At 38.9% G+C, this 16,411-nt stretch overlaps 1 protein-coding gene across 4 annotated transcripts in view; it reads right to left on the minus strand.

Moving 5' to 3' along the window:
- LOC130105607 (piezo-type mechanosensitive ion channel component 2) overlaps positions 1–16,411 on the minus strand; it is a 144,666-nt gene that overhangs the window by 61,980 nt on the left and 66,275 nt on the right. For 2 of the 4 annotated variants that reach the window (XM_056271672.1, XM_056271669.1), the window contains exons 12-23: positions 14,184–14,356; positions 12,800–13,030; positions 11,811–11,925; positions 11,492–11,688; positions 7,591–7,739; positions 6,655–6,828; positions 4,130–4,162; positions 2,671–2,945; positions 1,298–1,458; positions 1,033–1,209; positions 744–866; positions 397–597 (exon numbers count right to left, since the gene is read on the minus strand). In XM_056271672.1, the coding sequence (XP_056127647.1) occupies positions 397–597; positions 744–866; positions 1,033–1,209; positions 1,298–1,458; positions 2,671–2,945; positions 4,130–4,162; positions 6,655–6,828; positions 7,591–7,739; positions 11,492–11,688; positions 11,811–11,925; positions 12,800–13,030; positions 14,184–14,356 (2,009 nt within the window). Of the gene's footprint in view, positions 1–396; positions 598–743; positions 867–1,032; positions 1,210–1,297; positions 1,459–2,670; positions 2,946–4,129; positions 4,163–5,137; positions 5,180–6,654; positions 6,829–7,590; positions 7,740–11,491; positions 11,689–11,810; positions 11,926–12,799; positions 13,031–14,183; positions 14,357–16,411 lie in introns of all 4 variants that reach the window. The other 2 variants (XM_056271670.1, XM_056271671.1) reach the window with 2 other exon arrangements.

Raw genomic sequence — 16,411 nt, forward strand, 5'->3', positions numbered from 1 at the left:
ACAGACAGAAAGACAGACCAATATATATATATATATATATATATATATATATATAGATACATAGATAGATAGATAAAAAGACAGACAGACAGACAGACAGATAGATAGACAGACAGACAGACAGATAAAAAGACAGACAGACAGACAGATAGATAGACAGACAGAGAGACGGAAGGATAGATAGATAGACAGATAGATAAAAAGACAGACAGACAGACAGACAGACAGACAGACAGACAGACAGACAGACAGACAGACAGACAGACAGACAGACAGACAGACAGATAGATAGATAGATAGATAGATAGATAGATAGATAGATAGATAGATAGATAGATAGATAGATAGATAGATAGATAGATAGATAGATAGATAGATAGATAGACAAATATATACCTCTAAACCAAATTTGTAGAAGAAATAGTTTATGAAGTATTTGGCACAGTTGATGATTCCGTGGTCGAGGTGTTGTCGGGTGATATCGTGAAAGATGGTTCGAGAGGGAGGAGGAGAGAGTTGGTTTCTCAGGCGGAAAAACTCCTGATGTCTGTAAATGGTGACCTCGAACGCCAAGATGGCCAACATCAACAAGTTATTCTGGGAAAGAAGGAAAAGAGCCAACGGTGATGCATGAATGATTCTTAGGAATAAACAGAAATTGTAAACTGACCAAATGTTGTTTTGGAGTTATTGAAAGATAAAGTCATATTTCTTTGAAAATATATGATAGTGTGTCTCCTCACCCTCAGGTAGGGTAGTATCTGTTCAAACTTCTCCAGACCGACCCAGTTGGCAGGATCTATAGGCTCCCGGTACAGTAGGGACTGAATCATGTATTTCTTCTGCGTCTCTGTGTAGTTGTCGGGCTACAGGAGCACGTTCACATGATTAAACAGCAAATCTACTATTCCACTAAAGACAAACTCAATTTGGATGACAAGTATTTCACATTAATGACTGTATCTGAAACCGAATCCCATCTCCATAGTGAGAAACACATTTGATGAGTTCACTCTGGTTAAAGAAACCCACCATAGTACATTTGCTTGAGTAGTTTTGGGGTTCGATGGTCTTTAGCTGGTAAAACATCTTGCAGATGATGATAACACACGTCCATACGGTGCACACGCTTGACGCAAGAACTCGAAACTGCTTATATGGCAGTGCAAACGCCCACGAGATCAAAAACACGTAGTTCAGCAGCGAGACCTGCAACAGACACACCACAAACAGAAACAGCTTCAGATTACCGTACGATATTCATGTTTGCGTTTGGAGAAGTGGGCGGAGCTTCGACCTCTTTGACAGACAGCAGGATGATGTAGGTGGAGACGATCTTGGTGATGTGCATCTCGAGGAGCCACCAGATGAAGAGCTTCAGCTTGTGGAAATACTCCAGGAACTTGAGGAACAGGACTGTGAGCCGGTCCACCACCAAGTGCCACTTATTCCTGAGGTCTGAAACAGAAGTGAGGGAGAAATCGGACTGTTTTTCTTCCATTTACGTGTCATGATTAGAGATTAGATTAGAGTGTATTACCTGAAGAACTGAGTAAAGTAAAAGAAAATACTTGAACTAAACACAGAGGCAACTAAATCTGAGGAAGAATGAGAGTAAATGTAATGCAGCCTTCAAATGAACAGGCACGTATAAATACGCTTAAAAAGATACAAAGCCTCTTTTTTACTCTGCTCATCTTTTATCATCTAAAGAATAACAACAGAGCAGCAGAACTAGGTACTTTCATGCTTTAGAGGGTTTTAATCCAATTTACTTTAAAGCACCCTTAACTGCTTTAACAACGCTATACTTCACTTTTTTTTGTTTGGATGTGTGTGTGTGTGTGTGTGTGTGTGTGTGTGTGCGTGTGTGTGTGTGTGTGTGTGATGAGTAGGTTTAGGGGTTGGGTTTATGTGTGTGTGTGTGTGTGTGATGGGTAGGTTTAGGGGTTGGGTGTGTGTGTGTGTGTGTGTGTGTGTGTGTGTGTGTGTGTGTGTGTGTGTGTGTGTGTGTGTGTGTGTGTGTGTGTGTGTGTGTGTGTGTGTGTGTGTGTGTGATGGGTAGGTTTAGGGGTTGGGTTTATGTGTGTGTGTGTGTGTGATGAGTAGGTTTAGGGGTTGGGTTTATGTGTGTGTGTGTGTGTGTGTGTGTGTGTGATGGGTAGGTTTAGGGGTTGGGTTTATGTGTGTGTGTGTGTGTGTGTGTGATGAGTAGGTTTAGGGGAGAGAATATACAGTTTGTACAGTATAAAAATCATTACATCTATGGAGAGTCCCCACAAAGATAGTGGACCAGACATGAGTGAGTGTGTGTGTGTGTGTGTGTGTGTGTGGTTCAGGTAAACCATATGAAAATTTAAAAAATGCAGAAAGTTTTCTGTGATGGGTAGGTTTAGAAATAAAAAAATGAAAATAATAAATAAAATAAAATAATAAATAAATCAAATTAATTTGAAAAAAATTAAATAAATAAATTAAATAAAATGACTATATTTAACATGAAAAATACAGAAAAAACAATAAGATGTACATAAATGTGTAAACTACACTAGTCTACAGCAGAATAAAATCCATATAGCCGCATCTAAGAAGTGTACAGAAGTGTATAGAAAAGAAAATATGCTGTAATGAAATGACTAGACTAGCCAATAATAGAGTCGAGTGCAGCACCTGAGCTCTGATCTGACGGCGGTTCAGGATCTGTGGCGGCACTGGACTGCTGAATATCCTCCTGACTGGACAGATGAGCCGAGTGGATGGATAAAGACTCTTTCTTCTTCTCCTCCTCCACACAGTCCACGACCAGCACCTCGTTCATGGACTCTTTCTCCTTCTCCTTCTCCTTCTCCTTCTCCTTCTCCTTCTCCTTCTCCTCTTTCAGCAGCGGCTCTGGAGACGTGCTCATCATCGTCAGATCCGCCAGACTCCCGTCTGGATGAACGAGTCTGGAGATCAGGAATATTTCATTAGGAGAGAAAGACACACACACTATATCACCTATTTATATGTGTGACATATGAGTGATTCTTCAATTACAGGCACTTTTGACTTCCTGAAAGCATGAAAAATTAAACTTTCTTTAAATTATGCATCATCTAATCAAACATTTATCACATGTCCTGTAAATAAATCTGGATTTTCATTTGTCACATTATGATGACAAAATAGTTGAAATTGCATGCTAATACAACACATTTATATTTTTAATTTATACAAATAAATGCATGGTTGCTTAATTAAAAATTCTCAAATTCTAACTAGTTTGGTCAAGATACCAAATAAAGATTAATAAAAAGAAACATTTCTGCTTTTTAATGATCTGATTCTCATTTACATCATAACCAAACATAAACTCTTTTTAAATGTAATAGTTTTTTTTAACTGCTTGAAAAGACAGTAAATAACAGCACAATTTATTAGCGATTATATGATAAATAATTGAAGTTAAATACATAAGTAAAATATACAAATAAATAAGTTCAATAAATATATTTTTTTAATGAAAACAAATTCATTCATTTATTCGTTAGAAAATGCGCAAATACTTGTCCTGATTTTCCATGGTAATGTCTGGTTATGAAACAGGAACAAAATAAAGAAATTATGGCAAAACAAACATTTTAACACAAATAAAATAAACAAATAAACCACAGGTTTAAAAAAAACAAAAAACATTTTGTCTTTAAATTCATCCTAGCCGATAGAAAAGTTCCTCTAATTGATGAATCACCCATACTGTCTCTAAACTTAGATCACATGCTGATCAGGTTAGCTTACTTTGGGTTATAAAACGATCCCAGTGAATGAAATGTTAGTCCCTTAAGTGGCATAAACCTTGGCTTGCACAGGCAGGGTTTGGGTGGAAATCATGGATGCCGTGTGCATTAGATCCGTAAGGAACAAGCCGGATTGCATTACAGTGTCAGGGCCTTTGTTTAAACAAGCAATGCACGTGTCTGCCATACGTGAATCATGTGACCGTAAAACCAAACCAAAACAAAGAAATATCCAGCAGTCAGAATAAAGTGGCAATGACCTCGTCCGAATGGTCTCGCGGCTCTGAAGGGTTTAAACGCTTGCATGATGAGGTTTCATGTCAAAGATTTACCTTGTTTATTACCACACTTACTTGCTCTCGGGAGAAGATATTTTTTGCTTGATGCTGTTGAAGTAATTTACAGAATGGAAATATACGAAAGAAATCAAGAAAAGTTTCACATGTAGAACAGTCAACACTCAACAGAATGGAAATATGGAGATGGAGAAAGAGGGACAGATAGATTTGGAGATGCTTCGAAGACGAGAGGACCGTGCATTTCAGAGACATGCTGAGGAGATGTTAGAGTCGGAGACTGTCATGGATGAGGAGGATTAATCGTCAGGATATAAAGCTGACTTCAGTAACACTTTCTGGGATGCATTTGAGCAGGCAGAGGTTTAAAGTCAACATGAAACCAAAAAAGTCCCTATTTAGCTTTTTAATACGCGTTCCTGTTCATAAATGTTATTCAAACGCAAACGACAAAAACATAAATACTATAATAACTTCCCACGCCTGAAACAACTTTCCTTATTGGCCACTAGGGATTAGGGGTGGGAGAAAAAATTGATTCTCCAATGCACCGTTTCTCTGAAAATTTCCGTTTTTAACCACAAATGAGCAATTGCACTATTTGTGCTTTAGAAACAGTCATAGTCTGCTTACTTGCAATTCCACACACATACACAAAAACCCTCGAACCATCAATAAAATATTCTTCCATAAACTTAAAGGGTTAAAGCGAATCGGATCGTGACTCCCAGAATCGGAATCAGATCGTGAGGTGCCTAAAGATTCCCACCCCTATTCGGAAATACATCTGACTACAGAAATAAAACGGGTTTTGAATGCAGTTTCACGTTGACTTTGACATTATGTAACATTTACAGCAAAAATTAAAGTTCTAAACAAGAAAATCAAGTCAGTGACAAAGACTCATACATTTTTTGATCAGGCCGTTAAAAAGTGACATCATCAAGTGAGAAAACAAGTGTACTGAGAGTAGTGAGAAGAATGAGGGATTGTGGGAAATTGGGGAAAAGGTGAACATTCGTTGTGGTTTCCATAAATGGCAGAGAAAGAAAATCAGTCACCCACCTATCCACGATCAGATAGATACGACCACTGACTTTAGTATAGCTGTGATGTGAGGGATGGCAGGGGAAAGATGTGAGCAGATGATTGGTTAAAAAAGAAGTGAATTTGCATAAAGTAAGATGATCGGCAGAGATTAAACAAGGTTTACACTGCAACAGATTTAACAGAGGACAAACCATCATGAAGCAGACAGTGAGAAATGAGGAAATGAAGCATGAGGATGAACCTAAGGCTCTATTTACACCTGGGATTAAGATGCGTTTTGGTCGATTAGATCACAAGTGAACGACTCGAAAACATTTTGAGCTTGTCCACTTTCGACCACTTCCAGAGGTAGTTGAAAACACATAGGACCAGATTGCTTTCGTAGTGTAAACACTCATGTGATCGAATGTGTTCAAACAGCCACAAAAGCCCGTCTACTCTCTGTCTACTGGCCTAATGCGTAACATTATGTGAAGCGCTCTAGCCAGACGGGGTTCAAACTTTGTCGGCTGGAGACCCAAGATTAGTTTGAAGATGAAAAACGCATCAAGCACAATGTTCTCTCATCATTCCTGATTTCTAACACACACTCACAGCGTTCGGCTGGTCTTGCGGCTGTCAGAGCAGAAACTAAAGCTGATGCTCTCCGTGTGTTTTTCCGTCGTCTCCGATCGTGTTCATATATAATTGCATGAGCTTATTTTGGCCATCAGATCAAAAGATCTGAAAAAACTGACATTTATCCTCCCATAGCCCCTCCCCTCGAAGAAATCAGGACAGAAGTGGTTGAAAGTGGACAAAAGAGACGGATTAAAACACCAGGTGTAAACGGGTTTGTGTCTCCCTCACTTGGGATCCGATCGACCAAAACGCATCTTAATACCGGATGTAAACAGAGCCCAAAATGAAGTTCAACAAGACAATGGAGCAAACACTCTGCAAACCTTTAGAAGTTGAATATAGCTACAAATTTTCTGTTTACAATTAATTATTAAAGCAATGCACCACAAGAGAATGTTCAATCAAATATGTGGACAGGTACCCTTGATCACAAAACCAGTCACAAGTCGCACGGGTAAATTTGTGGCAATAACCAACAATACATTATATGGGTCAAAATTATCGATTTTTCTTTTATGCCAAAAATCATTAGGATATTAAGTAAAGATCATGTTCCATGAAGATATTTAGTAAATTTCCTACCGTAAATATATAAAAAAATATATTTTTGTGAGTGAATGCCGCACAATCGCGAACATTAATGGACAACTTTAAAGGCGATTTTCTCAATTATCATTTTTTTTGCACCCTCAGATTCAAGATTTTCAAATAGTTGTATCTCGGCCAAATATTGTCATATCCTAACAAACCATACATCAATGGAAAGCTTGTGTTACGACTTCAACTGTGGCTCGTCTAATCAGATTTGAGATATCATGATCCATGACCTCACCTAAATGACATCACTCATCCCTGTTATCATCGGCTGTAACTAGCGAAGACCTCAGCCTGAGCAGAGAAAGCGCTCTCACCTGTAAATGGTGCTCTCCTGTTTGCTGACCACTGCTTTGAGATCAGTGAGCTGCAGAAAGTGGTCGTGGAAGTAATGCAGGTGCAGGATACACACCAGCAAGAAGGACGTGGGGATGAAGATACGGGTGAACAAATCAGAGAGGCTGTACTTCTTCAGCCCGATAGCCTTCAGTCTGCAAAGAGACAGAAGAGAGTGGGAAATAATGCTGCCTAAAGAGGTGTTATTATGCTTTATTTTACATGTTCATCTTTCTTTAGTGTGTAATGTTGCTGTTTAAGCATTAAAAAGCTCTGCAAATTTACAAATTCCAGTGGGAGTTCTTCTCTATATCAGTGTCAGTGTTTCTGAACTCCTGAAACGCCTCCATTGTAGTCTTGAGTTTCTTCCGGGAACGAACACGTCACAATATTCCTCATTTAAATAATTTATACGCAGAATAAAGGGGCGGAGCCTGGTTGAGTTAGTTAGTAGTGTGTTGAAACTCGCGGTTATGGGAAGAGGCGTCTCATTTACGATTGACCAATCACAACACACTGCTCCAGCCGACCAATCAGAGCACAGTGTGCTTTTCAGAAGGAGGGGCTTCATAGAGACAGGAACTAAACAGAGCGTTACTGACAGACTGGGAAGAGAGGAGCCGCAACAATGGAGAATATGTGAAAAACTTGTTCTAGTAGATCTAAGTCAAAATCAAGACTTTGTTTTAAAGAGGCCATTTGCTGTTTTTATACTCGTTTTTGGCCCAAATCTACAGGAGCACTGAATGCATACTTTGCACTTAAAATCTGTAATAAAACATAAGGTTTCATATCAGTTAGGATGCTTCCTTAGATGAGCTGCTGGTGTAGACAATAAAGCCGCTCACTTAGACTTGAACTGTGTGGCTTGTGGCACGACCAACAGATCAAACGTATCTAGAGTATTCAATACTCACACTTTCTCTGTCATGCCTGTCATACTGGTCCAGGTAGCGATGGCGTTCTCAAACTGACAGGTGTAGATTAGGATGAGCACAAGCATAGTATAAACCACCACAGACATCCAGAAGTACTTCAGGATCCTGCGCCACCATTCATAGTGTACCTGAGGAGAACAGAAGCGCTCCGTCAAAGACCTTTCAAGGAAAACTTCACCCGAAATGAAGACTCGCTCATCCTTTATAATAAAATAGGCTTATTCTTATGCAACACAAGCCAAAATGGCAGTTTTCTTTGTCGAGTATCTTCGCGAGAACAGTCTTAAAACAGTTAAATTAAGTCTTAAATAAATGTAAAGAGTTGTGAGAAAATGGTGTGTCAGATCCGCGTCATGTGTGGCAGCTCTTAAAGTGACAGCAGCCTAATAAACCTGCTGCTTTCTGTCATTAATGTTAATGAAAAAGAGATGAAAAGAGAAAATCACTCACTGATCTTGACTGACTAACTTTGTTGCTTTAATAAGGATTCATCTACACTACCGTTCAAAAGTTTGGGCTCGGTACGATTTTAAATACTTTTAAAAGAATTCTCTTCTGCTAACCGTGGCTGCGCTTATTTGATTAAAAATACAACAAAATCAGTTATAGTATTAAATATTATTCCAGTGTAAATCAGCTGTTTTCTGTGTGAATATATAGTAAAGTGTAATTTATTCCTGTGATCAAAGCTGAATTTTCAGCATCACCAGTGTCAGTGTCTTCAGTGTCAAATGATCCTTCACAAATCAGTATAATATGAGGATTTGATGCTCAAGAAACATTTATTATTATTATTATCAATGTTGAAACAGTTGTTGGTCTGTCAGTTGTACAGTTTTTTTTTTTTTTTTTAGGATTCTTTGATGAATAGGAAGTTCAAAAGACTTTTGTAACATTATAAATGTCTTTACTGTCCTTGATAAATAAAAGTATTGATTTCTTTCCTCCAAAAAATAAAAATAAAATTCTTACTGACCCCAAACTTTTGAACGGTAGTGTATATTTCATTTATAATTTATGCAGTGAAGCAGTGCAGTGTTTGATTATTACATTTCTGTACAGTATATTTACCTGTTAAACTTACCTGAAAATCTTAAAGCACTCTTTACAAGGTTACATGGGTCAAAAACAATAACTTTTTGTGCATTTTGACAGGGTAAGTAAAGATAGAACCGGGCTAAGTGGGCCAATAGAACAAATTGAGCTATTGAAAATAGAAATAAATCTATTTATTTGTATTGGAATTGGTAATACTGGCCTTCTTTCATAAAAAGATGCCATTGAACAATTTTGATTTTAGGAGCATATATTTCTATTGGCCCAAATTTTGTGTTTGTGACCCATGCAACCTTGTAAACAGCGCTTCAAGATGCTCAGGTACAGGTCTGAGAGTAAAATCTAAGAAATTGAATAAATAGATCAAATGTAAAATAACACTGCACTGTGGTTTAAAGTCACTTGAATGAATGAGAGCTTGATTACATACTGTAACACTATCCAAAGGATGCCAGGAAAAAAACAAGGATGCTGTGTTAATATTTTGAACGCGTTGATCACGTTGTGTTCATTTTGACAGCCCTATTATATATACTATATAAAGGTCCCTCGTTGTCATTTAAAATCAAAAGGAGATCGTGCTTTTTCCGTGGTAGGTCCCAAACTTTGGAATAGTCTCCCATTCCCATTTCTGTCCGGGAGATTTGTGCGGGGATTGTTCGGTGCGACTGGGAGCTCGCTTTCGGGTTAAGCTTTCCGCGACTGTGCAACTGGGTTATAGGTTGCCAGGTTGAGATGACAAACGGGTTGAAATTGTATATGGTGTGTGGATTGTGTGAATATAATGCATTTAATACAAGATCTGACAACTGGTCAACATTAGACAAACATATTGGTCCGATTATTCATAAAGGAGTTTGGGCCATGCAAATTACGGGAAATAACAAACCGGCAGGGGTCCGGGAGATAGGGCTAAAAACCGGGAGAAACCCTGGAAAAATAGGAGTGTTGACAGGTATGCCCATTCCACGTGAGGTCAGCTCCATCAATTACCACTTATAAGTCTTATTTAAAAACGTATTTATTTTCTTTAGCTCTTGAATAAGTTGTGTTTGTTTTGTTGTATGATTTTAATGTTATCATTTTTGTAAAGCACTTTGGGACAACGTCTGTTGTTTGAAAATGTGCTATATAAATAAATTTGCTTGCTTGCTTGCAATAACAACTGAATAAATATATACACGACATGGACATGTTTTCACAGATGTGTCCAGTCAAAATCCCAACAACCTTTAAGGCCTTCTAGGGCCCTATCTTGCACCCGGCGCAAATGACTTTGTACACTGACGCATGTATCATTCCTATTTTGCACCCGCGCAAAGCGGGCTTTTCCCTCCACAGACGCTCGTCGGTAAACTAGGGAATGAACTTGCGCTCCCTGGGCGGGTCGGCGCAAAAAGGAGGCGTGTTTCGGCGCAAACAATCCCTAGTGCTATTTTGCAGTTCCAGAAAACAATTCCGCCACTGACCAGAAAAAACCTAGTCTAAAGTCAGTGGCGCGTTGCGCGTTGTTCATAATGCTATTTTAAGCGCGCATGCTTGGCCATAATGTAGCGGGTGCACAACACGCATACACACTTTGATTCTCTCATCAACACAGATGCAGCAGTTTTTATTTTTGCAAATCATACATTATAACAAGGAAAAATATTAACACATGAGGGAAATCATTGTGGTGTCCATGAAGACACGCCTGTTTAACCGACGCTGATTTGGGTGGGTTTCTCCCATCCCCGTACAACGCCACTTCTCTGTCTTTCACGGCCCTGACGAGAACGTCGGTCTCCTCGGCTGTGAACCGCTCCTGGCGCGCGTCTGGTAAATCCGCCGTTATAATAGCAATCCGCCATGCAACATGCGGACCTGCTCTTAAAGGGAATGTTGGATGACGCTCTGATTGGTTTATTTCACGTTACGCCCAAACCACACCTATGAATAATGAAGCTACTTCAGACCAACCCCTTTTAAACTTGCGTCGGGCGCAAGAGTCATTTATCCCGCCGGTAAAATGACAACAGTGCCCAAGACCCGATACACAAAGATACTTGCCCTTCGCGCTTGATACTTGTGTTCCAGATCGTTAAAATAGGGCCCCTAGTGTTAAGCCTTGTTTATACTCGCCGCGTCCGCAAGAGCGCGAAGGTGCGCACGGCAAAATGACGTAATTGCGGTGTGGGCGGTCGTGCGCGTTGGGTGCGCAAGACCCCATTTCGCCTGGCGGTGTGCACGGCACTTTTTGTAACATCGCGCGCGGCGCCGCATCCGAAGATGAACGACTTCGAGCCGAATCAGGCCGAACTGGTACGTCTGTACCAGCATGTTTATGATCCTTCTATACACAGAGACATTTGCATTGATGGGCGACCATAAAAGCCTCTCATTTTGTGAATAGGAACACATTTGCATTAAGCACCCAGTTTGCACTTGTCTAAACTGCTTATATTTACAAAATAAGCCTACAATAGCAGAAGTAAGCCCTGCTGATGAAATTAAGGTTTAAACACTCTTCAATAAGGCTTCAGTTGTTTAACGAGTTTGTACAAGAAAGTACAATACACCAACTGCATTTATTACTCTTTTAATATGAATCAGCTATTAATAAACTACTAATAAACGGCAAACTACTTCTTCACTGCTGATTCCTGGTGGTTTAGAGGAGAATTACTCCGAGTCGCCCCCCTGTCGTTTCACAGAATAGCACAACGGCGAGCGCGTCAAGTATAAACGCCTCGTCCGTTTGGAGAGGTGCGCGCGCAGTCAGCGGAGACTCGCGCTCGTGCGGACGCGTCGAGTATAAACAAGGCTTTAGACAGCAGTGCTGCACCTGGTAAAGAGCCACGCAGAAGAGAAACATCATCATGTAGACGATCTTGTACATGACCATGTCTCCTTCAAAGCTGACGAAGAAGAACATTCCTCCGCAGATATAGATCCAGTATTTCACCAGCAGAGCCTTCACTAGATTCCCCATCACATGCATCAGGTCGTTCTCGTCCACTTCCTCTTCCTCTTTGTCTTCCTCTGAAACCCACATGGAAAGTTATTTCTTTATGGATATAAAATAACTAAGAGATGTTCTGCTGTGACTGTCACAGGATTTAATCTGCATTGGAAACCACTTGTTAGAGATTCTAATAAAGCACCTTTTTTCTGCTCGTCTACTTTGACGTCACAAAGCGCTGCTTCTTCTTCCACCCTCGCCTGTCGCTCCATCAGCGTTTGTCTGAGCAGAAGCCAGAAGCTCAGCTGACACAGAATCTACAACACACACACACACACACACAATGGCAAAAACACACTAGTAAAATACTCAACACAGTTTTGGTAATGGGCATAAATGTATCAATAAATCACAGTGTAGTGACGTTTTACATTCAAAGTGTGTTTATAACTTATGGCAGTTATATACAATTATATGTATTATAGATATATAATTTACAGCTATTGCTGCAAATACATTATTTGTACTTGTTTGTAACTACACTGTTTGATACATAATTTTATGGAATTTTGTTTCCGCCACGAATTAATAACTAATAATTAGATAATTGCGACCTTTTATCTCACAATTCTGACTTTATAACTCGCAATTCTGACTTGTTTCTTGAAATTGCGACTTTATATCATGCAATTCTACGAAAAAAAGTCCGAATTGTGAAATAAAAAGTCGCAATTACTTTTATTATTTTTTATTCTGTGGCAGAAAAAAGCTCCCATATATTTAACATATAACATTTGTACACAAAATAAATATGATAACTACGATGTTCATAAGTTTGAGGAGAAAAAGTTTTGAATTTGTTCGTTTTTTAAATAATCAAATGAACAAATAAATGCAGCCTCGGTGAACATAAGAGACTTTTCTTAATTATTCCAAACTTTTGACCTGTATTGCATATATTTATATCTTATTATAGCATATATAATTTATATTATAGTTGCCACATTATATTTTTATTAAATCATACATATATTTTTCTGATATACTGTATAAAAGCATGTAATATTTTTTTTTTTGTGGCCAAGCCATACAGCAGAAACTGCACTTATTGTTGATGTCTGATTAAAGTGAAAATAATATATAATCTTTCGCAAAATCGGGCAGTTCATTGGCTAAATGTCTAATTGTTACCTTGGAGCTCAGTCCAGTGAAGGGCACCGTCATCTTCAGAAAGAACCCAGGCACTGCCTCCAAGCGCTCAAAACTCCAGATATACTGAAGGACTAACAGAAGGTTCCCATAAGCCACCATGAACGGCGAGGTCAGCATGGCGTACTTCCTCCTGTCTCGCACCATCCAGAGAGTACAGGACCAGAGCAGAAACACAAACGTCAGCCAGCTCACGTACGTTATACTCCACGCCTGAGAAACACACAAACATTCATAAGATTCCATGTTCCAAATGTTCCAAATGTTCCAAATGAACCATTTCACACTCAAATTCTAATTTAGAACTTCAAAGGAACAGTTAACCCTTGTGTTATGTTGCGGGTCAATTTGACCCGTTTCGATTTTCAAGTTGTTGGAAATACTGGTTAACCTTTGCTTTTTTTCTTGATATTTTGTGACTTTTTCTCATTTATCATTAAGAACATGCATGCAAAGTTTCAACATGCTGATGTGTTTTGACATATACAAACAAAATTACTATTACTGTGATGTTCGCGGGTCAATTTGACCCTCATAGGCAGCCATTCAAAAGCAACTGTACAGACACAAAATAAAAACATTTATTTTCTGTATGTCAGGGCACTTCAACTCCAGTTCTAATGTGCAAGTGCATCTAAAAGTGCTCTAACCCTAACCAAACACACTTGAAAAAGCTAAAATCACAGTGTTTAGAATTATTTGCAAAATACAGATGAAAATCTTTGTCAGACACAGATAGTAAAATAAGCTCTCATTTCAATATTCAAAATATCTAAAATACCTAGCTTTTAACCAAAACTTTTATGTAGGATTTTCAAAGGCAGCTTCACAGAGCCAAAAAATAAATAAAAAACATTTATTTGATGTATGTTTTTGTTATGTTTGGTTTCTCACTTCCCAGTGAGTGAATAATGAAACTACGAAAATAGGTCTTAGGAAACTAGGGAACGTTAACTTAGGAAAATTAAAATTTTCATTATACAGGATTTTTTTGTTTGTTCAGTTACGATGTTCAAAGCATAAAATGTAAAAAAAAATAAAAAAAAAATAAGGAAAAAAAAAATATATGCAAAAAAAAACAGTATACTGTTTATTTTCCAATTTTGTCAAAACAAAACTGTTTTAAAAAATGTTTTAAAAACATTTTCATAAATCATATTTTCAGATATAATATTCTGAATGTTTGACAAATGTTGATATTAAAAGTTTACAGTTTGTATCTAAATCTTTGTTGTTTTTCATAGTGTGATTTTTGAGGAATTGTATTGAATTCAATTAGGGTCAATTTGACCCAGTCCATAAGGGGAGTACACAGAATTCGAACAGAACACAAGGGTTAAAAAAAAAAGCCCTTTGACCTTCTCACCATCATAGCGATAAGAGCACAGATGTAGCTCTGCTTCATGATGAACTTGAACACTTTTACGAGAGTGCTCGGCGGTCCGCCCTCCTCTTCCTCTTCCTCTTCCTCATCGGTCTTCTCCTCTTCCTCCTCCAGCTGTAAGTCCACGATCTCATTTGTGTTCTCATCCGTCTTCTCTGTGTGGAGCATTAAAATAATGCATCTTTACATTTCATCACTTGAGAAAAATTCGGTGGATTTGCCCAATATATTAGTTAACTAGAAACGAGTCTCAGCCACAGACAGCAGGAGGCTTTGAATCAGTTACCCTGGTGCAACGAGCGCTTTAGTTTAGTTCAGTTTACCACTTTATTAATCGCACAAGGGGCAATTACAATAGGGCTTAAAACACACATAACACAAACACATTAAAACACATAAACCATATAAATAAATAAAAACATATGAGTAAATGAAAAAACCTATTACAACATGCTTAAAAATAAAATCAGTTATTAATAAATACCAACATAACATCCTTTAAAAATGAGGAAGAACCAGTCACTGGATTTGCCAGGAAGTTACTGTAATTAAAGTTAATTAGAGTTTTGTTTGCTGTTCTGAAGAGCAGAATTGTATTTTTCTGTTATTATTTTATTATTTTATTTATTTTATTTTTCCATGCACATAATTTTTTTTTGTTTTTAAATTTATGTCACGTAATCTCGAATCAAATTATCTTGATACGAGTCGATTTATTTCATGATAACAATATATCTATCTCACAATAGAATTATTTTTGCTTTAAAAAAGGATTTTATAATATGCACTTTTTTGATAGCATTGAAATTTCCTAATTTCAATATCACAAAAAACGATTAGCTTAAGAAAAATAAAACTCAAGCTAACTGAAGACAAGTAAACGGTGATAAAGAAAGAACAAAGAAACCAATATAGGAAGCACATAGGAAAACAAACAACAATAGAACAGACACAAATGAAATAGACCTACCTGAAACACTTCAAGCACTAGAAATAGAAATACATACATTGTATAAAGTAATCAAACGTATATAAAATACACTGCATAGTCCTCACTATGTAAGTTAAACCCACATTTATTCTTATTAAAGTTACACAAGTGATTCAGTCAAGAGCAGTGAGAGATTTTTCTCTTTTGTTGTTTGATGGACATTAATGCCATTAAAACCGAATGAACGGGTCTAATATACTTGTGCGTTGTTTTTTTCTGTTTACTGTGAAATGTTTACGTTCACTAAAGACATAAATAACAGGGTTTATGAGGATACTTGTAAAGATGGGCATTTTGATGACTTATGTGTATTTATAGTCTGAATACTTGACTCTGATTGGCTGGATGGTGTGCAATAAAACCGGTTAATGCACAGATAGTTCCAGTCAGTTTAATCACCGGTCTATATTAATGCGCTGTTTTCATTGAAGCACACACACACGTCACTCGGAGATCGCACAGCGCACACACACACTCACACACGTCACTCTGAGATCGCACAGTGCACACACACACGTCACTCGGAGATCGCACAGCGCACACACACACTCACACACGTCACTCTGAGATCGCACAGTGCACACACACACGTCACTCGGAGATCGCACAGCGCACACACACACACGTCACTCGGAGATCGCACAGCGCACACACACATGTCACTCGGAGATTGCACAGCGCACACACACACACACACACACTCACACACGTCACTCGGAGATCGCACAGCGCACACACACACACACACACACGTCACTCGGAGATCGCACAGCGCACACACACGTCACTCGGAGATCGCACAGCGCACACACACACACACACACGTCACTCGGAGATTGCACAGCGCACACACACACACACACACACACACACACTCACACACGTCACTCAGAGATCGCACAGCGCACACACACACGTCACTCGGAGATCGCACAGCGCACACACACACACACACACACACACACACGTGACTCGGAGATTGCACAGCGCACACACACACACACACACACACACACACACACACTCACACACGTCACTCGGAGATCGCACAGCGCACACACACACGTGACTCGGAGATCGCACAGCCCACACACATGTCACTCGGAGATCGCACAGCGCACACACACACACACACACACGTCACTCGGAGATCGCACAGCGCACACACACACGTCACTCGGAGATCGCACAGCGCACACATACACACACACACACACAC

This window comes from Rhinichthys klamathensis, unplaced genomic scaffold (genome assembly GCF_029890125.1).
Source record: "Rhinichthys klamathensis goyatoka isolate OS25496 unplaced genomic scaffold, OSU_Roscu_1.1 h1tg000323l_1, whole genome shotgun sequence".
NCBI classification, from domain to species: Eukaryota; Metazoa; Chordata; class Actinopteri; order Cypriniformes; family Leuciscidae; genus Rhinichthys; species Rhinichthys klamathensis.